The sequence below is a fragment of the Octopus bimaculoides genome, chromosome 13 (genome assembly GCF_046866305.1).
Source record: "Octopus bimaculoides isolate indiv1 chromosome 13, ASM4686630v1, whole genome shotgun sequence".
Taxonomy (NCBI): Eukaryota; Metazoa; Mollusca; class Cephalopoda; order Octopoda; family Octopodidae; genus Octopus; species Octopus bimaculoides.
In genome coordinates, this window is record NC_142940.1 from 27,446,549 (window position 1) to 27,469,101 (window position 22,553).

General features: G+C 38.8%; 1 protein-coding gene across 2 annotated transcripts in view; it reads right to left on the reverse strand.

The window, feature by feature from the left end:
- The window catches only part of LOC106870652 (C4b-binding protein beta chain-like), a 373,000-nt gene that overhangs the window by 175,921 nt on the left and 174,526 nt on the right, over positions 1 to 22,553 (reverse strand). Inside the window, exon 4 of one of the 2 annotated variants that reach the window (XM_089361585.1) lies at positions 2,772 to 3,737. The exons of the other annotated variant lie outside the window; for it this stretch is intronic. Within the exon in view, the coding sequence (XP_089217711.1) occupies positions 3,664 to 3,737 (74 nt within the window). The 3' untranslated portion in view covers positions 2,772 to 3,663. Of the gene's footprint in view, positions 1 to 2,771; positions 3,738 to 22,553 lie in introns of those variants that run through there. 2 annotated transcript variants of the gene reach the window in all.

The following is a 22,553-nucleotide window of genomic DNA, read 5'->3' on the forward strand; positions in this document are numbered from 1 at the left end:
ATGCATGTACTAGTCCCAGAAATGCTAAGGTTGGTGTCCGAGGGAGCAATAAGCCCACTGGGAATGAGGGACCCCTGATCTTTGTCAAGGCATCCTTCTAGAAGAATGCTAACTCATATATATCGTATGTATGTATGTATGTATGTGCGTTTGTACGTATACATGTATTATGTTGATCAGGTGAGAGACTAATAACCAGACATACGCTTATGGTAACGACTTGACCCAGTATAACCTGTGCTGAGCAGGACATAGGAGACTAAATTGGGAATTCCATATGTCTTACTTGGTGAAGAGTGACACACTGCGTGATATAAACAAAACCATTTAAAATGCAGATGAACTCAAGAAAGTCAACGACCATCCAAAACTATACAGTGTATATGCTTATATAGTATATGTCTATTTGCACATAAATGCATATGAGATGATGCTCTCACATGAAACATCTTATAGTCTTTGGTCATTCTACCTTTTCGAGGGCACATTTCGAATAAACGAAATTTCATGTACAGTTGCAAGTTTTCAGTTTCAGAACTCATCACAAGGAATCACTTGAAGTGTCATTTTAGCGCAAAAGTCAGTCATTCGTGATAAGGAGTTGAAAACCACTATGTATATATGATTTTTCTTTGAGTTTTATTTAAGTTCTTGAGAGAGTTCAAGCCGGTCGCTAATAAAGCGACAAGACTATTTTAGTTAAGAGAGTTCCCGGTGTTTGTAAACATGTGCTTGAATTGGAATGTTGGTTGAATCGTTGATGCAGACATCCAAGTGTGTGCATCTATTCACTTAAGAATCTCAGAAGGAGAATTTTTGGAATGTCTTACTGTATGTATTTATATATGTATGCGAGTATACATATGTATGTTTATAATCATGAATATATATGCATATATATATATATATATATATATATATATATATATATATATATATATATATATATATATATATATATATATATATATATGTATATATATATATATATATATATATATGTATATATATATATATATATATATATATGTATATATATATATATATATATATATATATGTATATATATATATATATATATATATATATATATATATATATATATATATATATATATATATATATATATATATATGTAAGGGACGACCGTGCGAACTCAAAAAGGGAGAAATGGTGACGAATGGACAAACAGAGGACTCCTTTTATTTAAACGTGTCACACGGTCGAACATACAAATATATATCAAATGATGATATACAGATGATATGTTATGCGACGATAACATAGATGACCAGTAATGAAAGACCACAACCGTATTAGATGAATAACAGAGATATTTATTATAGCGTTAAAGATGTATGTCTGTGTGAGAGTGTGAATGCGACATATAAGAACATAATCAAAGACATGCCGTCATACAAAGAAAAGTGTGTATGTGAGTGATACATGTGTGTATGAGAAATATTACAGCAGAGAAAAAGAGAGTCAATAACACGTGAATAATTATACCAGTTCGTTAGTACACTATAGGAAAAGTTCTGTATGTGAAAGTGAGGAGAGGCTGAGTGTGGCAGTGCTGATCACTAGTTGTGATGTCGTGTAGACGCTGGTGGAGATTGTTGCTGGTTAGTAGTAATCGTAGAATCGTGTTGGTCATGATGATGATGCTGGATAGTAGTAGTAGACTCTTGTTGCTGATGTGGCGACGGCGGAGGTCATCGTGGCTGGACGAAGCTGCTGAAGTGGTCGCTGGCTGCTGCTGCTGTCGTGTGGTACACGGAACAGTTCTCAAAGAGAAACTGGACCGAGACAAATTTGGTTGCCGAGTTAAAGCTATTTATAACAAACTATGGGCTCCCGATGGCTTCAGAATTTTACTCTATCACGTGACCTTATTAGGGGCCGTGATTGGTCAGTTTGCGTTCTGGCGGGAAAGGTTCGAAGAAGTTGCCGATTCGAATAATAATCAGTCACGTGATGATAAGGAATGGGTTCTCTACAACGCTCGCATTTATTTATATTTAAATGAGAAGATTGTATGTAATGGTGATAGTAGCTTTGTATCTAGTGACGATAGGTAGTTTCACTACATATATATATATATATATATATATATATATATATATATATATATATAGGCGCAGGAGTGGCTGTGTGATAAGCAGCTTGCTTACCAGCCACATGGTCCCGGGTTCAGTCCCACTGCATGGCACCTTGGGCAAGTGTCTTCTACTATAGCCCCAGGCCGACCAAAGCCTTGTGAGTGGATTTGGTAGACGGAAACCGAAGGAAGCCCGTCGTATATATGTAATGGTTTGTATGTATGTATGCATACATACATGTGTGTACGCATGTATACATACGTATTTATATATCATTCATCGACGCATACTCAACAAGGAGGTAAACCTCAACGAAAAATCGGTGCTCTTCAAATGCAACCCTTTGCAAAAAGGAATTTCTATGCAGCAGCTCACCATCGTTGTTAGAAATGCAGTAGACCAATGATTGGTCTGTTGGAAACCTGTAACTAAAGACACTCGTTCTCAAACTAGGAAATTTTTAGAAAGCAAAATTGGTAAATGATTGCAAAGAAGTTTCGAAACCTAATCGCGAAAACGACTGGTAATATCTGTCGTCTACTCTCCTATTCCACTTCAGTACCTTGATATCATCGCTTCAAAATTTATCTTCTAGCTGGAGGGAGAGCCTGCACATCACGACTCAGCACGCTAGAAATAATTGCTAAATCTCGCTTACAACGCATTAAATTATGTTTTAGAAATTTATTTAAAATATAAAAACAGTCACGGTTGGATTGCTCAATTTCAAACGCAAACTCTCTCATGATCAATTTGTCATCACACATTCTCATCCAGTCACTAATCTTCTACTATAATAATATTCTTCTATTTTCCTCCGTCACAAAATATGAATGAGAAAGGAAGTGGTGATAGATGAATTAGGGAAGAAGGGGTGATGGCAAATTAGTGGAGGGAGCGTTTCAACTGTGTATGAGTATATGTGTGTGTATGTAAAAGGGAGATGTATGAATGTGTGTGTGTGTGTGTGTGTGTGTGTGTGTGTGTGTGTGTGTGTGTGTGTGTGTGTGTGTGTGTGTGTGTGTGTGTGCGTGCGTGTGTGTGTGTGCGTGCGTGTGTGTGTGTGTGTATGCAATGGAAGTGGGATGGTGAACATTCAACGCTGAAAAGAAAAATTAAACAACGTTTCAACTCTGTGTGAGTATATGTGTGTATGTGTACAAGCGAAGTATGTGAATGTTTGTATGTGAATCAACGTTCTTTCAATAACAAACGGTAATCGATGTCACATCTCAAAAGACAACCACGAGATAACATTGACAAGTGTATTAATTTGATTTACCAGCCATATTTATATATAAAATACAATAAGCCGTCATTTTTTACGGTACGGGGTCAGCTATTATTTATATATTTTACTACGTTTATCCTACTTAGCAACTCCATCTCTCTCTCTCTCTCTCTCTACTTGTCTGTCTATCCGTCCGTCAGTCTCTCTCTCTCTCTCTCTCTCTCTATTCTACTCTACTCTCTTGTTTATGTCTTTTATGCGTGTATGGGTGTAGTTTTGTGTTTGTGTGTCTGACAGCCGTTGATTGTTGGAGGAGGGAGAGAGACAGAATCAGAACCAGAGCTGTTTACACACAGCTGCTGTGATATTGAAGTTGCAGCCAACAAACTGACGGGAGATAACAACTGGAAATATACATGAATTTTGAAAAAATATCATATATTAATACAAAATAAACAGATTTACAATAATAACACATGAAAAATTTTAAGTATTATACATTCTAAATAAATATTTGGTAATTATTGCAAAATATTAAATACCTAATTAAATAACACTACAAGCATAGATCTTTACGTAAATTAGATAACCATTAATAAATATTCTGAAGTATTTTCTGAGTATATATACAGATTGGAAATATACTGTATTGAAGTCCGTTCCTGCTAAGCCGATTTAGCCTCTTTCATCTTCCCTTGGTGTACCTCTTCTAATTTACTAAAGGCACTCTAAGGCTTTTGTAATACTGTTGTATTACGATAGCATAGGCTTACGTGTACTTCTCATACTGACTTACTTGAAGACACTGTTCTACTGCATGGGCTTTAGCTACTATGGTCTGTGCTTAGCAGGGTCCCTTGACTTCTTTTTAACTCAATTATATAGAACGAATAGATTGATATCTTTCTACATTTTTTGCATTCTCGAACTTTCTGAATAGTAATTTACACAAATTCTCAGACTTTGTCGCAAGTTGAAAATGCAAAGTGACATGCAATGAAAGGATTACACGTCGTACACAATGGCTATTCACGTTTCATTCTCTGTCAAGTGTCATTTATGTGAGCATCAAAAAATGCATGTTTTGAGAGTGGGTGGCACTGGTTAAGGTCGAAGACGACTGTATTCAGAAATCTTACACAAACGCACAGAAATTAATCACGAACGCGCGCGCACACACATTATACACACACATATGTATATGTCGACGGACGTATCAAACATGCATTTTACTCTATTTTTTGCCTTTTTTACAAAATGTTTCTTCGGACTCCCATGCATTTAACACCTATACTTGATACTTTGGTGGAGTTTGGCTGAGGGGAACGGGAAAAACTTTGCTACAATATTCCTTAGTTCAATAGGGCAGGGATTGTTGTTTCGAAAGCCGGGAAAGAAGGTGATTTAAACATTTTAAATGTTGGCAAAAAGATATTTTTTAGAGATTTGGTTGTTATTTCTAGTATGTGGGGCGATCATATTAAGGCTGCTCTCATCTGGTCTGAGGCCAGAAAAGCTTTAACGCCTGCGCAGATGAGCGGTACAGAGGTACAGATATGAGGGGATTAGGGGTAATATTCCGAAAGCCCGGAGAAAATAGGGAGATTTGTTTAAAAAAAAAACAAATATTAAAAGTGAGTTGCTTTTAAAGAATACCATAACATCACAATTTCAGACATGAAAATTTTTTTAAAATGGTTTTCGAGACAAACTAGGAATTTGAAAACACTGTTGGAAAAGGAAATAAACAAATGCGGGGGAAAGGTGCAATCGATATTTCTGCTTATACGAGGTAGTACCCAAAAGAAACCGGAATTTTGCGATATTATTTTTTTTCACTTAACACGGCGAGCTGGCAGAAACGTTAGCACGCTGGGCAAACTGCTTAGCGGTATTTCGTCTGTGTGACACCGGTTGAAATGCTTAGCGGTGTAACGGCTCCGTGAGTTTGGATTTATTAGTAATTATTTGAGTGCGTTTGTATAGTAAGTGCAAGTTTCTATTGACTGTTCTTGTGTTATTTCCTGTTATAATTATTTGTGTGATAGTCTTCGTTCGAAAACTATCGTGTATTCTCCCCTGTGGAGGAAACATTAATCGCTGGCAAGATGCCGAATAGTGTATCTTCGTCTGGCGAAGAGTCAACCGATGGAAAAAATATTGAAAGTTTATTGTTTGGAGATGTTTCAGATTCTTCTGAAGGTGAATCGCCAAAACCAACGAATTCTACTGTGAAAAGCCTTCAAACAGAAGGAAAACAAAAAAGAAGTTTTGCGTCGGCGGCTGGAGGTGGAACCCGCCAGCTGTCGACAAACAAAAGCGACCTACTAAGGTACAAAGACATGATTACAATTCAAGACGGTGTTGTCAAGATTCAACCCCTAGAGGATTATCTATCGTCAGAAAAAAAGAAAACCATCATATACAAGACATACTGTAAAAAAGAAAGAAGAATTGAGCGAGTAAGCGAGGAGAGAGTGGAAAAATGTTTGAAATCCATCTGGCAGGATATCATATATCTGACCAGAGGTAAAAAATTTGATACCATCGAGGTACAACTAAAAAATATTGAAACGGCACAGATGCACTCGATAAATTCATTGGAAACAGAAGATTTAATTCTAATACCTATATACATGGGTATGAGGACTGCCAACATACGAATAACAAAGGTCCCTCCTAAAGTCGACCCTATGTGGCTGATGGCGGCAGTCCTGTCAAAAAAAATAGATGAGATAAATATCCTTCAGGCTAACGTCTCTGAAAAGGCAAATTGGACCGGCCACTTCATTATACAAACGGAACAAACTGTTTTAGAACAGCTTCCAGAAAAAATAGAAGTTGGGGAGGAGTTGTTCCTCAACGGTTTTGTCGAGGGGCGTAAACCCCGATGTTTTCAGTGCGGTCAGATAGGCCATATAAAAAAATACTGTAAGGAAGGCGAGGAGGAATCTGAAGGTGAGGAGGAAGAGAAAGATAAAGAAACCGAAGGAAAGAAAATTACCAGTAAAAGAAAAATAGAAAATGCTAACCAAGTAAAACAAGTAGAACAACGACCAACAAAAGCAGCAAAAAGAAACCGACCACAAATAACAAGGAAAGAAGTGGAAGACAGAGGGATAGTAACACTTCACAGCAAAAATGTTGATTTAATGAGAGAAATAAAAGCAAAAGAATCAGCCACCAGAATAACAGAACTGTCTGAAAAATTTCAAAATTATGAACTATACGAAATGGATTCAAAGATTCATAAGATTTTATTAAATACATACAGAACGTCTGTATCGGCAATGAGACTGGAATTTAACCAGTTAATTTTTCAAGACTTGCCACCTCCGACCCTATGTCAAGAAAAGGTGGAGTGTCCCTCTCCACCGGACAAGCCCTGATTAACAGGTAAGACATGTCTGTTCACAATTGTTGTTTAAATGTTCGTGGCCTGTTGTCTAGCTGGAAGCAAGGACGCTTCCTAAATGACATCAGGTCAAGAAAATTGGATGTGATTGTTGCAACGGAAACCCGAGTAAAGAGGCCAAGAGATCTGCCCCCCCCCCTCCTGAACGGCTACGAGAAATACGTTTCTCCGAGTCGGGCGGGAGGTAGGGGTGGGGTGTTGGTCCTACTAAAAAGAAACCGGGTAACCGAGAAAAAGTTGTTTTTTTTCTGATCCAGAAGGCAGGCTGGTCGTTCTTGACCTGACATTCAGTTGTAGCAAGATAATCAGGCTAGTTGCTATTTATGCACCCAATATTATGGGCCCGCAAAGTGAATATTTTCGTGACCTGGGCAAGTTCCTGGCCACGTCGCATTCGCTAGTATTGTTAGGAGACTTTAACACAATATGTGAGGCACACACAGATTGTGTTGGCTCGAACACGAACAGAAAGTGTAACCCAGGCTTACGGGATCTGCTAAGTCACTTTCAGCTAGCAGACCCATATAGCTTGGAACACCCGAACACTCCACAGTGGACGTGGTCAAATAGTGACGGGTCTACCAGAACATATCTAGATAGGATTTTAATTAGAGAAAAAGATAAATCTATAGCTAAGTGTCCACAGTTTTTTCCAGTCAGCTACAGTGACCACAAGACGGTTACCTGTAAACTGACAATAGACAAGTTACATAGTCAGGGATCTGGCTACTGGAAACTCAATACGTCCCTTTTGGCGATTGAGGAATACAGAAAGCGGATCAAGATGTTAATTCAGAGGACATTGACAGGTACCATCATTAATAACAAATGGTGGTACGCCCTAAAAAGAGCCATCAAATATGAGTCTATTAGGTTTAGCATAAGTTTAGCTAAGAAGGGACGTAGAATAGGAGATGGTATAGTTAAGGAACTAGAAGAAGCCTGGAGGACTGGCAATGCGGACCAAGTGAAGGTGAAAAGAATGGAGTTAAACCAGCATCTTGAAGCCCAACACACGGGAAGTATTGCCAGAGCTAAGTTACGTGCGATGGGAAGTGAAGGAATCAAGGCCGCTGGATGGGCCCGAGTGGTGGAAGCTCGGCAAGGAAATAGTTCCACGATACGGTCTTTGACGAACCATAATGGCGTCTTGATAAACGAACCCGAGAAAATGTGTGAGGCCTTTCGGAAGTACTTCGCCCAGCTGTTCGGGGGTGACGGCGGTCCTGATGGTGGGAGAGCCCTCGAGGACTTTCTTGCCGGTCTGCCGTGTCTCTCGGGGTCGGATGCGGAGTCTTGCGAAGGGCCAATCACGCCTGGGGAGGTGAAGGAAGCTTTGGTCGACTATAAAGCGGGTAGGTCGCCGGGACTTGATGGTCTTCCGTATGAGCTGTATAAATGTATGCCAGACTTGTTCGGGCATCTACTGGCTGACGTTTACGCGAACTGGCAACAGAATGGGTTTATCCGCAGATCTGTGCGCTGGGCAGTAGTGACGTTGGTCAGAAAGGACCCGGACAAGGGGGACGTTATAGAGAATTTCAGGCCCATCACTCTGTTAAACGCAGAAGTGAAGATTTTGGCCAAGGTCTTAGCGAAAATGTTGGCGCGTGTCGCGGATGGTATAGTCGGGGAGGCACAGACATGTGCCATCCCAGGCAGAACCATTCAGGATACCCTCCATCTTATCCGCTATACCATAGAGAGGGTTGGTAATAAATCTGGCAAAGGTGGGGCACTGGTACATTTGGACCAGTCTAAAGCTTTTGATAGGGTTGACCATCGATACCTGACGACTGTGCTTGCGCGGTTCGGCTTGGGCCTTGGCTTCCTCAGGTGGTTTATTGGTTTGTACCACAACATTGACTCGATAGTTCGGGTGAACGGTTTCCTTTCGAAGCCGTTCTGTAACAGACGCTCGGTTCGTCAAGGATGTCCGCTCTCACCACTTTTGTATGTGGTAGCTCTCGAGCCACTACTGCGGAGGTTGAGTGGCATTCCGAGAGAACCAGATGTAGAGGAGTTAGTTACGGCTTACGCGGATGATATCACTATCAGCGTAACCTCAGTAGCACGCCTACGTGAAGTGGGTAAGACTATTGAGGCTTAAGAGGAGGTGGCAGGAGCAAAGATTAACCGGGAAAAGTCGGTCGGCTTACAACTCGGCACCTGGGTTGGCAAGTCGGTGCCTTCAGACAGCGTTGTTGGGCGCTGGACGGAGGGACCGGTTAAGTTGTTGGGAGTTTGGTTTGGTCCAGGCCTCCAGATAGAGAAGAACTGGACGGAGGTATTGAGCAGGGTGGCTGCAGTAGTCAAGACCTGGTCTTGGCGGTGGCTATCCCTGAAAGGGAGGGTGGAGGTGGCCAATGTGTTTATCGCATCGGTCATTACCTACCGCCTAACCGTCGTGCCTTGTCCGGATTCGTGGTTGATCAGGTTGGAGAGACAGCTCTTTCGCTTTTTGTGGAAGTGCAGGTCGCCACTTGTGAAACGCTCTGTCTGCTGTCAAAAGCCTCTAAAGGGAGGTTTAGGGATGCCTTGGTTAATGATGCGCAGGCATGCGTTGAGATTGAGGCATCTCTGGATTCTCCTGGATAGTGAACGGGTGTGGTCTCCGCTGGCCAGACAAATGTTCCCCGAGTTCAAAAGTTTTTGCGAACAAGAAGCCTGGTGTTCTCGTAGACCGAGGTCGAGTGAATGGCATAAAGAGTGTCGTAAGGCCCTCTTGCTTTTCCGGCGCTCGGGCAACGCCAGCGGTGGGGGTTCCACACGGATTTTATATAGTGGGTTGGTAGAGTCTGAATTCGACGATGGCCTAGGGGCGACTCTAGGTCTCGGGTTTATTCAACTGGACGGCCTGTTTCACCGTACATTCGGGTTGAGAACGTTGGACAACTTCCAAAAGTCCTTAACCTGGCAATGCTACAGAGGTGCCTTGCCCGTTTGGGATAAGCTTGCAAGACACGGTAAGCGTCAGTCGCCGACCTGTCCAAGATGCGGGGGTGACAGGGAAACCGTCCCTCACGCTATTGTTCAGTGTCCGGAGATATCTGAAATGTGGGCTTATGCTGAACACCTGTTGTCCGGCGAAGGAAGAGTACAGCTGTCGACTGAGTCAATTATAAAAATTGACCCACCGGGAGTTTTAACAAACGAAGGTAAGAATTGTTTTCTCACGGTTGTAGCAATAGCGAAAGAGGCAGTATGGAAGACGAGGATAAAAGGAATTAAGACAGGCAACTTTATCTCTGGCTACAATTTACGTTCATTTTTTACTTTTCATTTGAAAAGGAAAGTGTGGCTGGAGAGGAGATGTCTGTCGGAGTGTACGTTCCAAAAGAGATGGAAGCATGTTGCACGAGTGTTGTGCGTGCAAGGAACCGTGTGAATAGTCAGAAAAAAAAAGGGAGAAAAAGGTGCCAGCGATAGATCGGGGCTTGTGGGGTCGGAGCGTGGCCTGATCATCGCTTCATTTGTGTTGTCTAACGTACTGTTAATATCATTCGATTTTTTATATTTTCTATAATTTTTAAAGTCATATTTTATGTAAACCATTCGCATTACTGATCCCAATCAGTTGTTTTGTACCATTCTATGTTTAGCCCCCTGTGGGCAATAAAGAAATTGGTATTTCGTCTGTCTTTACATTCTGAGGTCAAATTCCGCCAAGGTCGACTTTGCCTTTAATCCTTTCTGGGTCAATAAATTAAGTACCAGTTGCGCATATGGGGTCGATCTAATCGACTGCCCCTTCCCCGCAAGATTTCGGGCCTTGTGCTTTGAGTAGGAAAGATTATTTTATTCACCTAGTTTTACATGTTTACACTTTTATCGCCTTCAAAGTATTCACCATTTGAAGCAATGCATCGGTCCAGAGGCGTTTTCCACTGCTCGCAGCAGTGCTGGAACTCTTGCGAAGTAACGCCTCTAACACCTCCATCGTTTTTTACTTCACCTCTTCCACATCTGGAAACTGTAGCACCAGCTTTCATCACCAGTGATGACCTTCAAAAAAAAGGTCCGGATCGACTTCCAACTGCTTTTGATCTTCCGTGAGCAAGCGAGACACAAATTTTGCTGCAACTCTTTCATTCGCAATTCCTCACTCAAAATTCATTGGTATGAGCTCCATGACACACCAGTCAAATTAACAAGTTCGTCAATTGTTTGGTGACGATCCTCCAAGTTCAGTTCATGAATTTTCATGATGTTTTCCTTCGTTCAGGAGATCGACACTCGCCCTGAACGAGGTTGGTCCTGAAGCGACCATTCCTAAAGCGTGAAAACCACTCCTAAACGTGTTCTGCTCATGGAATCGGTCCTATAAGTTGTTTGAAGCATGGCAACTGTTTCCAGCTGAAACAGAATTTCACGAAAGTACGCTGTTCCTTCGTTTCATCCATCGCAAAAACCGACGAACAGGAGAGAAGCACTGCAAAACAAAGGCGCACCCCAGGACAGTGCAACTTCGTACGACAACACCGGTCGGCAGACTGATGCCTGAGGGGCGCATCAAGTGGCTTTTAGTGGCGGAAGCCTGAACTACGACGGGTTTGTCCCACAGAAAACGTTTCCGCTTACTTTTGGGTACCCCTTCGTATGTGTGTGTGGGCGGCGGAGAGAAAGAGAGAGAGAAGCAGGCAGACAGACAGACAGAACTAATCCACACACGCATGCATAACACAGACATACCAACGTACATACCAACTACTGCCTACCTATAACTGGCTGAATGGTTAGAGCGCTGGATAAAAATCTCCTGCAGAATTCCTCTCCCACGTCCAACTGGAATCTGAGTTCAATATCACCAAGGTCAACATTGACTTTCAATGTTAGGGAGTCGAAAGTAAAGTCCCAACGCTATACTTGAGTACATCTCTCTCTTTTTCTCTATTTCTTTCTCTCTCTCTACCTACCTATCTATCTATCTATCTACGCGGAGGCGTGGCTGTGTGGTTATGTTTGTGTGTCTGTGTTTGTCTCCCCACCCCACTGTTTCTTGACAACTGAGGTTGGTGTGTCCCCGTAAGTTAGAGGTTCAGCAAAAGAGACCGATAGAATAAGTACTAAGCTTACAAAGAATAAGTCCTGGTGCCGATTCGTTCGACTAAAGGCAGTGTTCCAGCATGGCCACAGTCAAATGACTGGAACAAGTAAAAGAGTATATATATATATATATATATATATATATATATATATATACTAGCTGGTGTACCCGGTAATTTCCGAGGGTAAAGACCTGCCACAAAAGGTGTATTTTCCGTCACGAAAAAGTACAAAAAACTGTCAGTTGGAGGACAGCAAGAGACGTTTTCGGAGGTTGGCGAGAGGCAAAGACATTATTCTGCTTAGCGAAGGCATCTGGGAAATGTATAACTGCTGTCATTCACAGAAAAACTATTGTTTTACCGTGAGAAAAGCGCTGTTAAAATGTTAAGTGAAATTTGGCAATCGAGGATCGAATCCACGCTATGCCTGAATGAAGCCACTATAAATACGTTGTGGAATAAAAAAATTATCTACTGTCATGAAAAAAGTGTAAATGCAGAATTTTCGGAGTAATCGGCATTCAAAAAAGTATGTATGTATAGAAATGTATGAATGAAGTCTTTAATGTTTTAGATTCAAATTAAAGAAGTGCAATAATAATGTTTAGCAGTTCAAAACTGTGAGTAGTGAAATGCAGAATTATGTCGGCTGATCGTGAAAATCAAATATTGATCGCTTCGCTAAAATCTGCAGGTGGATGGGTTATTTCCCTTGCGTTGTTTAAATAAAATATTAGTAATATGTAGTAGATAGAAGGATCCATTGGAAGGGCCCTATTATCGATTTTTTTCCCAACAATCTAAGTATGTCACGAGGTTTCCAGACGTGAGTTCTACTCACGTGTCAAATAACGTATAAAAGTGATATTATCTGCAAAAATTAGAAATAGGACACACAAAAAATCAATATTCAAAGTAATCGAATATAAACAATTACTTGGGTTATTTCCCTTAAGTGTTTAAAAATATATTTGGGTGTTTAAAAAAAATTAGTTATATGAGGTAGATATAAAGGTCCCTTCCAGAGGCCGTATTATCGATTTATTTCAACAATCTAAGTATGTTACGAGGTTTCCAGACATGAGTTCTACTCACGTGTCAAGTTTCATCAAAATCAATAAAAAAAGGATGTAGGAGGAGTTAGCTAACAACGGCACAAACAAACACACACCGATTTGTCATACACATATATATATATATATATATATATATATATACATACACGTGTGCGCGCGCGCACATTCTTTTATTTTTTTTTACTTGTTTCAGTCATTTGACTGTGGCCATGCTGGAACACGACCTTGAGAGGTTTTAGTCAAACAAATCGACTTCAGGACTTATTTTTTAAAAGCCTAGTACTTCTTCTACTGGTGTTTTTGCCGAACAGCTAAGTTACGGGTACGTAAATACACCAGCACCAGTTGTCAAGCGGTGATGGGGGGGAGGGGACAAACACAGACACAAGGTCAAACACACACACACACACACACATATGTATATATATATATATATATATATATATATATATATACGACGGGTTTCTTTCAGTTTCCGTCTACCAAATCCAATCATAAGGCTATAGCAGAAGACATTCAACGAAGGTACCACGCAGTGGGACTAAACCTGAAACCATGTGGTTGGGAAGCAAGCTTTTTACAACACAGCAACACTTGCATATATATGTTTTATCTTGTACTTGCGTCAGTCATTAGACTGCGGCCGTGTTGGGGCACTGCCTTGAAGAATTTTTAGCCGAAGGAATTGACCCCCAGTACTTATTTTTTAAAAGCCTGGTACTTATTCTATCGACCACGTTTAAGATTGTTAAGTTACGAGGACGTAAACACACTGACACTGGTTGTCAAGGGGTGGTGGGAGACAAACACAGACACACATATCCACCTGCCCACCCACTCGCCATTTCTTCAGACTCTGTTTTACCCAGAAATGACTCTAACAAAAGTAGCAGTAATTTTTTGTTGGTCGTTCATTTTTTTTCAATTGATCAATAGACCAGTTGAGTAAACCTATAATGATTACTGGAAACAATTGTAAGCGAAATTTACTCTAATAATGGGAAAATATGTAATAACTATTATTTTTTAACTTGCTTTTATATATCACTCTGCGTAAAAACCGGGTTGTCTTGAATCCATCCACAGATTTACAATATAGAATTGTGATGAACCATAAGAATACCTGGAGTTCTTCACTAATCTAAATAATATTGTCAGTCTGGTGAGCCAACAGAGAGCTAGCTTATGAAGTATTTTGGCTGGATTGATAATCCCTCACTATTAGCTTTATATATATATATATCAACAATAATAATAATAATGATTATTGAGAAGTGGCACAGCATTACTTTTAGTAAGTTTAATAAGTCGAATAACGAATCTGATTTAAATAGTACTTTTAATAATGCAAATTTAAAATCTAGTACTATAAATAAATCTACTAATAGGAAAACTAGTAATGGGAATTTGAAATGAAATATAGAAGTTAATAAAATAACAAGAAAAGGCGATTTTTATAGGAAAATTAATCAAATGAGCAGTTATAAAAATTCAAACAAAAGTAAAAATGAGAAGATAGTTAATAACCAAGTTCAAAATTCTCTTATTGTTAATAGAAATGAGGATGTAGTATTCTTTAATAAAATCTCAAATTCTTTTAATATAAAAACAACTAAAAGATTTAAAGATAAAATAAGTGCTAACTTTAATATGGATCGAAATCAGAGAATACTTACTCCTTCGAAAAACGGGTATAAACATCAAGATTATGATTTTAACTCTTAAAATACTTTATGGTTAATTATTCCATTTAGTAAACAAGTAAATTATAATTTTTCCAAATTGTTCAATATAGCAATTGAAAAATATTTTCCAATAAATGATAGATATTATAGAATTTTTAATAGACATAAGTTCTGCATAGTTTATTGTAACAGCAAAAATATTGAACAAATTATAGCAACACATAACGTAATATCGAGATTTCAAAAAAGCTATTCTAATCAGAGTAGCAGAGTAAATATTCAGGATGATAATGTCAAACGGAATAAAAATAAAATTCAAATAGAAGAGAACTCGAAGAATTTAAAAGTCGCTGAAAGGGAAATAATCCAGTTTAACAGACTGAATAACGTTGAATTGAACAAAAAGCCAGCTAGAAATAGAACAAAGATAACGTTATCCAAAAGAATAACTAGTAATATAGAACTTTATGGAAATGAATTTGATTTTACCATGAATTATCAAATTAAAACTAAATCTGAGAGAAATATAAAAAAATTATCATTGCAATTGTTCTAAACGGGAATTCTGTTATGTGAAAAATAAATGTAAGACTAAATATGTAATATATAGATGTAAAGTTACATGTGAGGGCAATGAATATTTTTACATTGCTCAACATCACTAATTTTCAAGAAGAGACGGGCAAATCATTTTGAGTTCATTTAGAGATAAAAAATAAAAGATTCCAAGCAAGTCTTAGTAAATTAATCTGGTTTATCAAAGACAGAAGCAAAGACTATACGATTAATTAGGAATTAATTTGTACTGAAAAACCATACAGACCTGGAACTAAAAGACCTGTGATCTGTGGTGAGAAGAATTTTACCAATTTTTTTACATCTAAGTGTAATGCAGTAAATTCTAGACATGAACAAACTTTGAGATGCGTACACATGAGGAAATTCACATTTGCCCAGCATAAATGAATAATAAAGATTTAAACAATGTTTTCAAACAATGGACTATAAGTGATTAGACAATCAAAACTTGAATTGAAGATAGTTCGCGTCTAGCTTAACGAACAACTCTACACCATACAACGCAGAGTAGATAAACGAAAAATTTTAAACAGTTAAATCGAAGGATATTAAAGTAAAGACCCTGAAGAAACTGCACCGGTATTATAGTAGGGTTGCAACTGAAACAAGTGTAGGTCTATATGAAGCTGTGTATATAAAAAGAATTAAAGGTAATGCCATGTCCCTTCGTAATAATCCTTATTTTTATTATTATTGTTGATATATACTCCAGGAAATCTACATGGTAAGGTAATATACTCAGAATTATCCAACGGAATATATCTATAAATTCTTATCACATGAGAATATTATTGGATTTATATATTAACTGTTAAATAACCTATTATGAATACCTAACTGAGAGCAAACCCGTAAACGTTTAGAGTAATCTCTTACTATTTACATACGCACGCGCACGCGCGCACACACACACACACACATACATACATACATACATACATGGTGGTTGTCTACTCCTTAAACAGAGTTTGACCACCTCCTGCACCTACACCTTAGCCCTTTCATGGCGTCTGATGTGACTTTTTAAACCAGACAGTGTTTTGAAAAAAACACCCACACAGATTGCACCTCTGATTTGCACTACCAATACCTGCAAGTAAGTTCTGCTCATTGTGGATCCTAACATGTCTTTTAAGACCCCCATTGGATTTGCAAACCCTCTGGCACACACCACATTCAAACGTGTGCACAGACATATAATCAGAATAGCTGGGTGAGGTTTGTTTTCCATGGGTTCGCAGGTGAGATTTGAGGCCAGCCAAGGACAGACATGGTCTGTCACAGACTGTGCACACAAAAAGGTCCTTGTCATTCACCTTCTCAGTCTTCACCTTTTTCCTTAAATGTCTCTTGAGCCCTGCTTGCATCATCCTGGCCTCTTCAAATGCTTTCACTCCACTCCACACCCTTGTTCGCCATCCAACTCGATCTGAAGCGAGGACTTCTATATCTTTTGGAGCCATTCCAATTGACTTCATAGCAGTCCTTATGCCATCCTTAAACCTTATTTTAGGTTTATGCCGATAACGTTTCCCCTCTGCAAGCTCACCATAAAACAGCTGTTTCGGCATGCGTTCATCTGCCATTCGAACAATATGGCCACACCATCTCAATTGGTTCCTCAAAATCATGGCTTTAATTGAGGGGATGCCTGCAGATGCAAGGATATCTGTGTTTGGAGTAAAAGAATTCCATTTAATTCTTAAAATATGACGAAGGCATTTTTGGTGGAATTTTTCTAACATTTTAAAATGCCTTTCATAACAGGTCCAAGTTTCACAGGAATACAATAGGGATGTTAAGACAAATGATTTGTAAAGAGCCAGCTTTGTATTGTTATTTATATGTCGCTGGCGCCAGACGCGTGACTCCAAGCCACCAAATGCTTTTGCTGCCCTTTGAATTCGCAGGTGTATTTCCGTATCAAGATTTCCATCATCTTGAACTGAGCTTCCCAGGTAGACAAATGAATTTACAACCTCAAGTAACTTTCCCTTAACAAAAATTTTAGGGAGGTTACAAACAGCACCATACGCAGGTTGATACATCACAACTGTTTTTTTCAGATTGATGGTCAGGCCAAAATCATCACAAGCTGCATCAAATGCAGATACAAGGGATTGCAGACCCGATTCAGAATGACTAACCAGATCGCAATCGTCAGCATACAAAATTTCCCTAATAAGTGAAGTAAAAACCTTCGTTTTAAACTTCAGTCGGGTCAAATTAAAAACATTCCCCGTTGTTCGATATTTTATGTAGATACCCTCCTCAGAGTTTTGAAAGGAATGTGACACCACAACGGCAAAGTATATTGCAAAGAGGGTGGGTGCATCAAGGTCTCCCTGCTTTACTCCATTTTCCACAGCAAAAGATTCAGAAAGCCTACCACCAAAATTAACCCTAGCTCTCATATCCTGATGCAAAGCCTTGACCATGTTTATAAACTTTTCTGGGCAACCAATTTTCCCCAGAATTAGCCACAGAGCACTTCGATTAACAGTATCGAATGCTTTGCTCAAATCAACAAAGCAATGGTACAGAGCAAGATTCTGTTCAATGCACTTCTCCTGTAATTGTCTGACAGTAAAGATACAATCAGCTGTGCCCCTGGAGGAACGAAAACCACACTGAGACTCAGACACCATACTTGGAACTATAAAGGTATTTAAACGTTCTAACAAAATGCGGGCGAGCACCTTTCCAACCACAGACAAAAGGGAAATCCCACGAAAATTACCACACAGATCCTTTGGCCCCGATTTATATAAGGAGACAAGAATGGCATCAATCCAGTCTTGAGGCACTGTCTCACTTCTCCAACAGTGACAAATTAAAATATTTAAGAGTTCCATCATTTTGTCACCCCCATATTTCAAGACTTCTGCACAGATTCCATCAGATCCTGGAGACTTGTTGTTATTCAGCTTATTCATAGCTAAATAAATGTCATTTAGAGTTGGTTCAGATGCCATCTCTTCTATAACTGGAAGTTGTTCAATTTTTTCTATCGTCCTCATATTAACGGATGATGGTCTATTCAAAAGTGCAGAGAAATGTTCTACCCAACGCTTATGAATAGAAGCAGTGTCAGTCAGAAGAAAACATCCATCTTCTGTTCTCACTGGAGCTACTGAAGAAGATTTTGGACCATATACCTTCCTAACATAAGAATACAAACAACTGGCATCATTTCTATCAGCTGCTTCTTGTGCCCCTTTTGCCCTATCATTCCACCATTCCTGTTTAATTTTCCTTAGAGCAGTTTGCACCCTCCTTTTCAGCTTTCTGTAAGTTTCATTTGAGTTGGGATTCAATGACTGAGAGAGCAGTGTATTGCCTAAGTTTTGTTTTTCTAAAAGTAGATCATGAATTTCTGCTGATCTATCTGAGAACCAATCTCTGGATTTATGAGATTTAAATCCCACTGACGAACTTGCAGCCTGAAATACTTTTGTTTTGAAATCTTCCCATAAATTGTTTGGGTCAAGATTAATACTTTCTATAGCGTCGTGGAATCTTTGCAAGTTGCTTGATAATTTAAAGTTTGCAACGTTTAACTTTTTGGGTATCTTAGGACCAGACTGTCGGTTTTTAGGTTTTATCGAAAAATCTATTTTGCCACGCAGTAGATGATGGTCAGTCCAGCTCTCTGCCCCTCTCATGACCCGAACGCTAGAAACGTCTTTCATATCACATTTCCTAATCAAAATATAATCTATGAGATGCCAGTGCTTAGATCTTGGGTGCATCCAGGTGGCTTTATATTTATTTTTCTGCTTAAACAGAGTGTTGGTGACAACCAGATCATTCTCAGTACAAAACGTCAAAAGAGCTACTCCATTTCTATTGCATTTTCCAATCCCATGTCGACCTAAAACAGGCCATGAAACATAGTCCCTTCCAACTCTTGCATTGAAATCTCCCAAAATGACCAGCTTGTCAGAAATTGGTACTTTCCTCAATAATCTTGCTAGATTGTCATAAAACTGTCCCACAGTTTCCTCAGAATGGGACATTGTTGGTGCATAAATACTGACAACGGTAAGAAACCTACCTTTTGTCAGTTTGATACGGCATGACATGATCCGGTCAGATATACCACTTGGAAGCTCTGCAATGGAGGACACTAATGTATTCTTGAGAGCAAACCCAACACCAGATTCTCTACGCTGACCCTTAGGTAGGCCTTTCCAGAAGATAGTATATCCATAAGCAGATTCCATTACTTGACCCTCACCAGAGAGACGAGTTTCAGAGAGAGCAACTATATCAAGGGAATATTTCTTTAGCTCACATGCAATAAGTGCAGTACGCCTTTCTGGCCTCTTCGTGAAATTATCATCAAGAAGTGTGCGCACATTCCAACAGCCAAAATTCAAACGATGTTTATTTTTACTTTTTCTTGAGGACTGTTTGACCACAGTGGCAGGATGACGACCGGGTCCAGCCTGTGATACACTGGGACACCTGCCGGGCCAGACCTGTTCCCCTGATGTTCCCAAGCCTTTTTTGCCATTTACTGAATTTGTTTCAGACATTTTAAAATAAGTTACAGGTGCATTTTTAGGTTTCTGCCAACCAACCAATTGAATGATTTTACTAAGATTTGGAGTACAGGAAGTACCTGTGCAGATGAATAATTTTTAGTGGGTGTAGCTTGCACTGCACTACCCCCACTTATTAGCCCAAGAAGACTTTCACCGGTGTGACAAGAGAATTGACAAAACCAGGAATTTCCAAGGCCTCAGGTTTTATTTCGGAGATTTCCTTCTCCTAGGTAGATTACCAACCAAGGTTAAAGAGCTTCTACCTGCCCATGAGGTAAGCCGTCCCATTCCAGACACCTAACCGACACTCAGACCCTCTGTAAAGTGAACAAATATCACTCCGGTGACCGATGTGGAGCAGCTCATCAAAAAAAAAAAAAATAAATAAATAAATAAAAAAAATAATAAAATAAAATAAAAAATAAAAATAAATAAAAAAATAAAAATATATATATATAAATAAAATATAAAAGATAAAAAATAGTATATATATAAAATATATATATATAAAATATATATACATACATATAAAATATATATACATATATATGTATATATACATACATATAATATATATACATACATATATATACATACATACATACATATATATATACATACATATATATATACATACATATATATATACATACATATATATATACATACATATATATATATACATACATATATATATATACATACATATATATATACATACATATATATATACATACATATATATAAACATACATATATATAAACATACATATATATATACATACATATATATATACATACATATATATATATATACATACATATATACATACATATATATATACATACATACATATATATATACATACATATATATATATATATATATATATATATATATATATATAAGTAAATAAAGACCCCACTTCTTGGGGGGTCTTGAATGATCATGGAATTGCACCTAGAAAATTCTCCTTCGAGGCACAAGTCTGGGCAAGATTGTTTGTGGAAGACTAGTAGTCACCCATGCATACTGGTCTCCCCTCTGGACGCCACCGATGTTATCCAAGGAAAAGGCCGACACAGCTTGGCACCGGTGATGTCGCAACTCATTTCTACAGCAAAGTGAATTGGAGCAAAGTGTATTGCTCAAAGAACACGACACACAGTCCGGTTCGGGAATCGACCTCACAACCCCATGATTGTAAACCCGATGCTCTAGCCACTGAGCCATACGCGACGGGCTTTTTTCAGTTTCTGTCCACCAAATCCACTCACAAGGTCGGCCCGAGGCTATACTAGAAGACACTTGCTCAAGTTTCTGTCTATAAAATCCACTCACAAGATTGCCCCGAGGTTATACTAGAAGACACTTGCTCAAGTTTCCACGCAGTGGGACTGAACCCAGAATCATATGGTTAGGAGGCAAGCTTCTTACCACACAGCTATGCCTGCGCCTATATATAATTTTATTGAAACTGAAAAACTTCACAAACTGTTACTCAGAGTTTCATGTAACCGTTCGTCAGACAATTGTGAGTATACAAAACAATACAATAGTTTATTACTATAAGTATTCATGAGTACCAACTCATCGAATAAACATTTAATGCTTGTTGGAAAACAACTTTTCAAAATAATGGGATACTGTTGGACGAAAGCGATTGCCTGTACAGAAAATTATATAAATATTATCGTAAGCTAAATAAAGATTGAAAAATTAATTTGAATTGGAAAAATTCATAGGGACAGGTATAGACATACATAGAATAAGACAGTTCTTGTCTGAAATAGAATTAAAGTATCACACACAAAAAAGCTATGTATGTAAGTTATATACCACAAACGCGTAGCTGAGTGGTAAAGAATTTTCCTTCTCAACCACATAGTTCCGAGTTCAGTTCCACTTCGTGGTATCTTCTACTGTGGCCCGGGGCTGACCAAAGCCTTGTGAGTGGATTTGATAGACGCAAACTGAAAGAAGCCAGTCATGTGTGTGTGTGTGTGTGTGTGTGTGTGTGTGAGAGAGAGAGAGAGAGAGAGAGAGAGAGAGAGAGAGAGAGAGAGAGAGAGAGGTCATCCCGTAAGTAATGTCCGAATTTTGGGTAAGGAAAAAAGTGATCTAATTTTATATATTTTTCAAATTTAATCCTGTATATAATTCCCATCATTATCGATGACTTCCTTCCATCTACTCATCACTTTTTAAATTCAATTGGTGAAAAACTCTTTTTGGTTTTTGATGAGATGAAAGAGAGGTCAGTTTCGACCTCTTTGGGGCTTTTGAGTATTAATCCATCTAAATGATTCTGTAAGCTTCAAAGCAAATGGCAATCAGAAGGAGAGAGGTCCGGGGAATAAGGAGGGTAAGGGATTTTTTTTTCTTATGCAATCTTTGCAGTGTGGAGCCTTGCATTATCATGATGAAACACCACTCCCTTATGATTCGCCAAAGCAGGCTGTTCTTTCTTCAAAGCAGCATCCAAATGCTCTAACTGTTGGCAATAGGTGTGAATAGTAATTGTTGCATTAGTTGGTAGCAGCTCAAAGTGGATAACACCAATGCAATCCTGCCAAACAGAAAGAAGAACCTTTTTCATGGAGGTCCTTTTTTGGGTTGTGATTTAGTCTGTTCTCTACAACTAAGCCATTACCTGCATCGCTTAACATTTTCATAAAAAAACAGTTTTTCATCACCAATCACTAATCTGTCCAAAAGTAGTGAGATACGTTCACGGAAATGAAGAGATGAGCAGATGTCCATTCATGATTTTCCGAGCTTGGGCACCTTTCCAAGCTGTTGAAGATGGCGGTGAACCGCTGAATGGCTTGAACTGAGTTTGCTTGCCAATACTTCAACTAACATA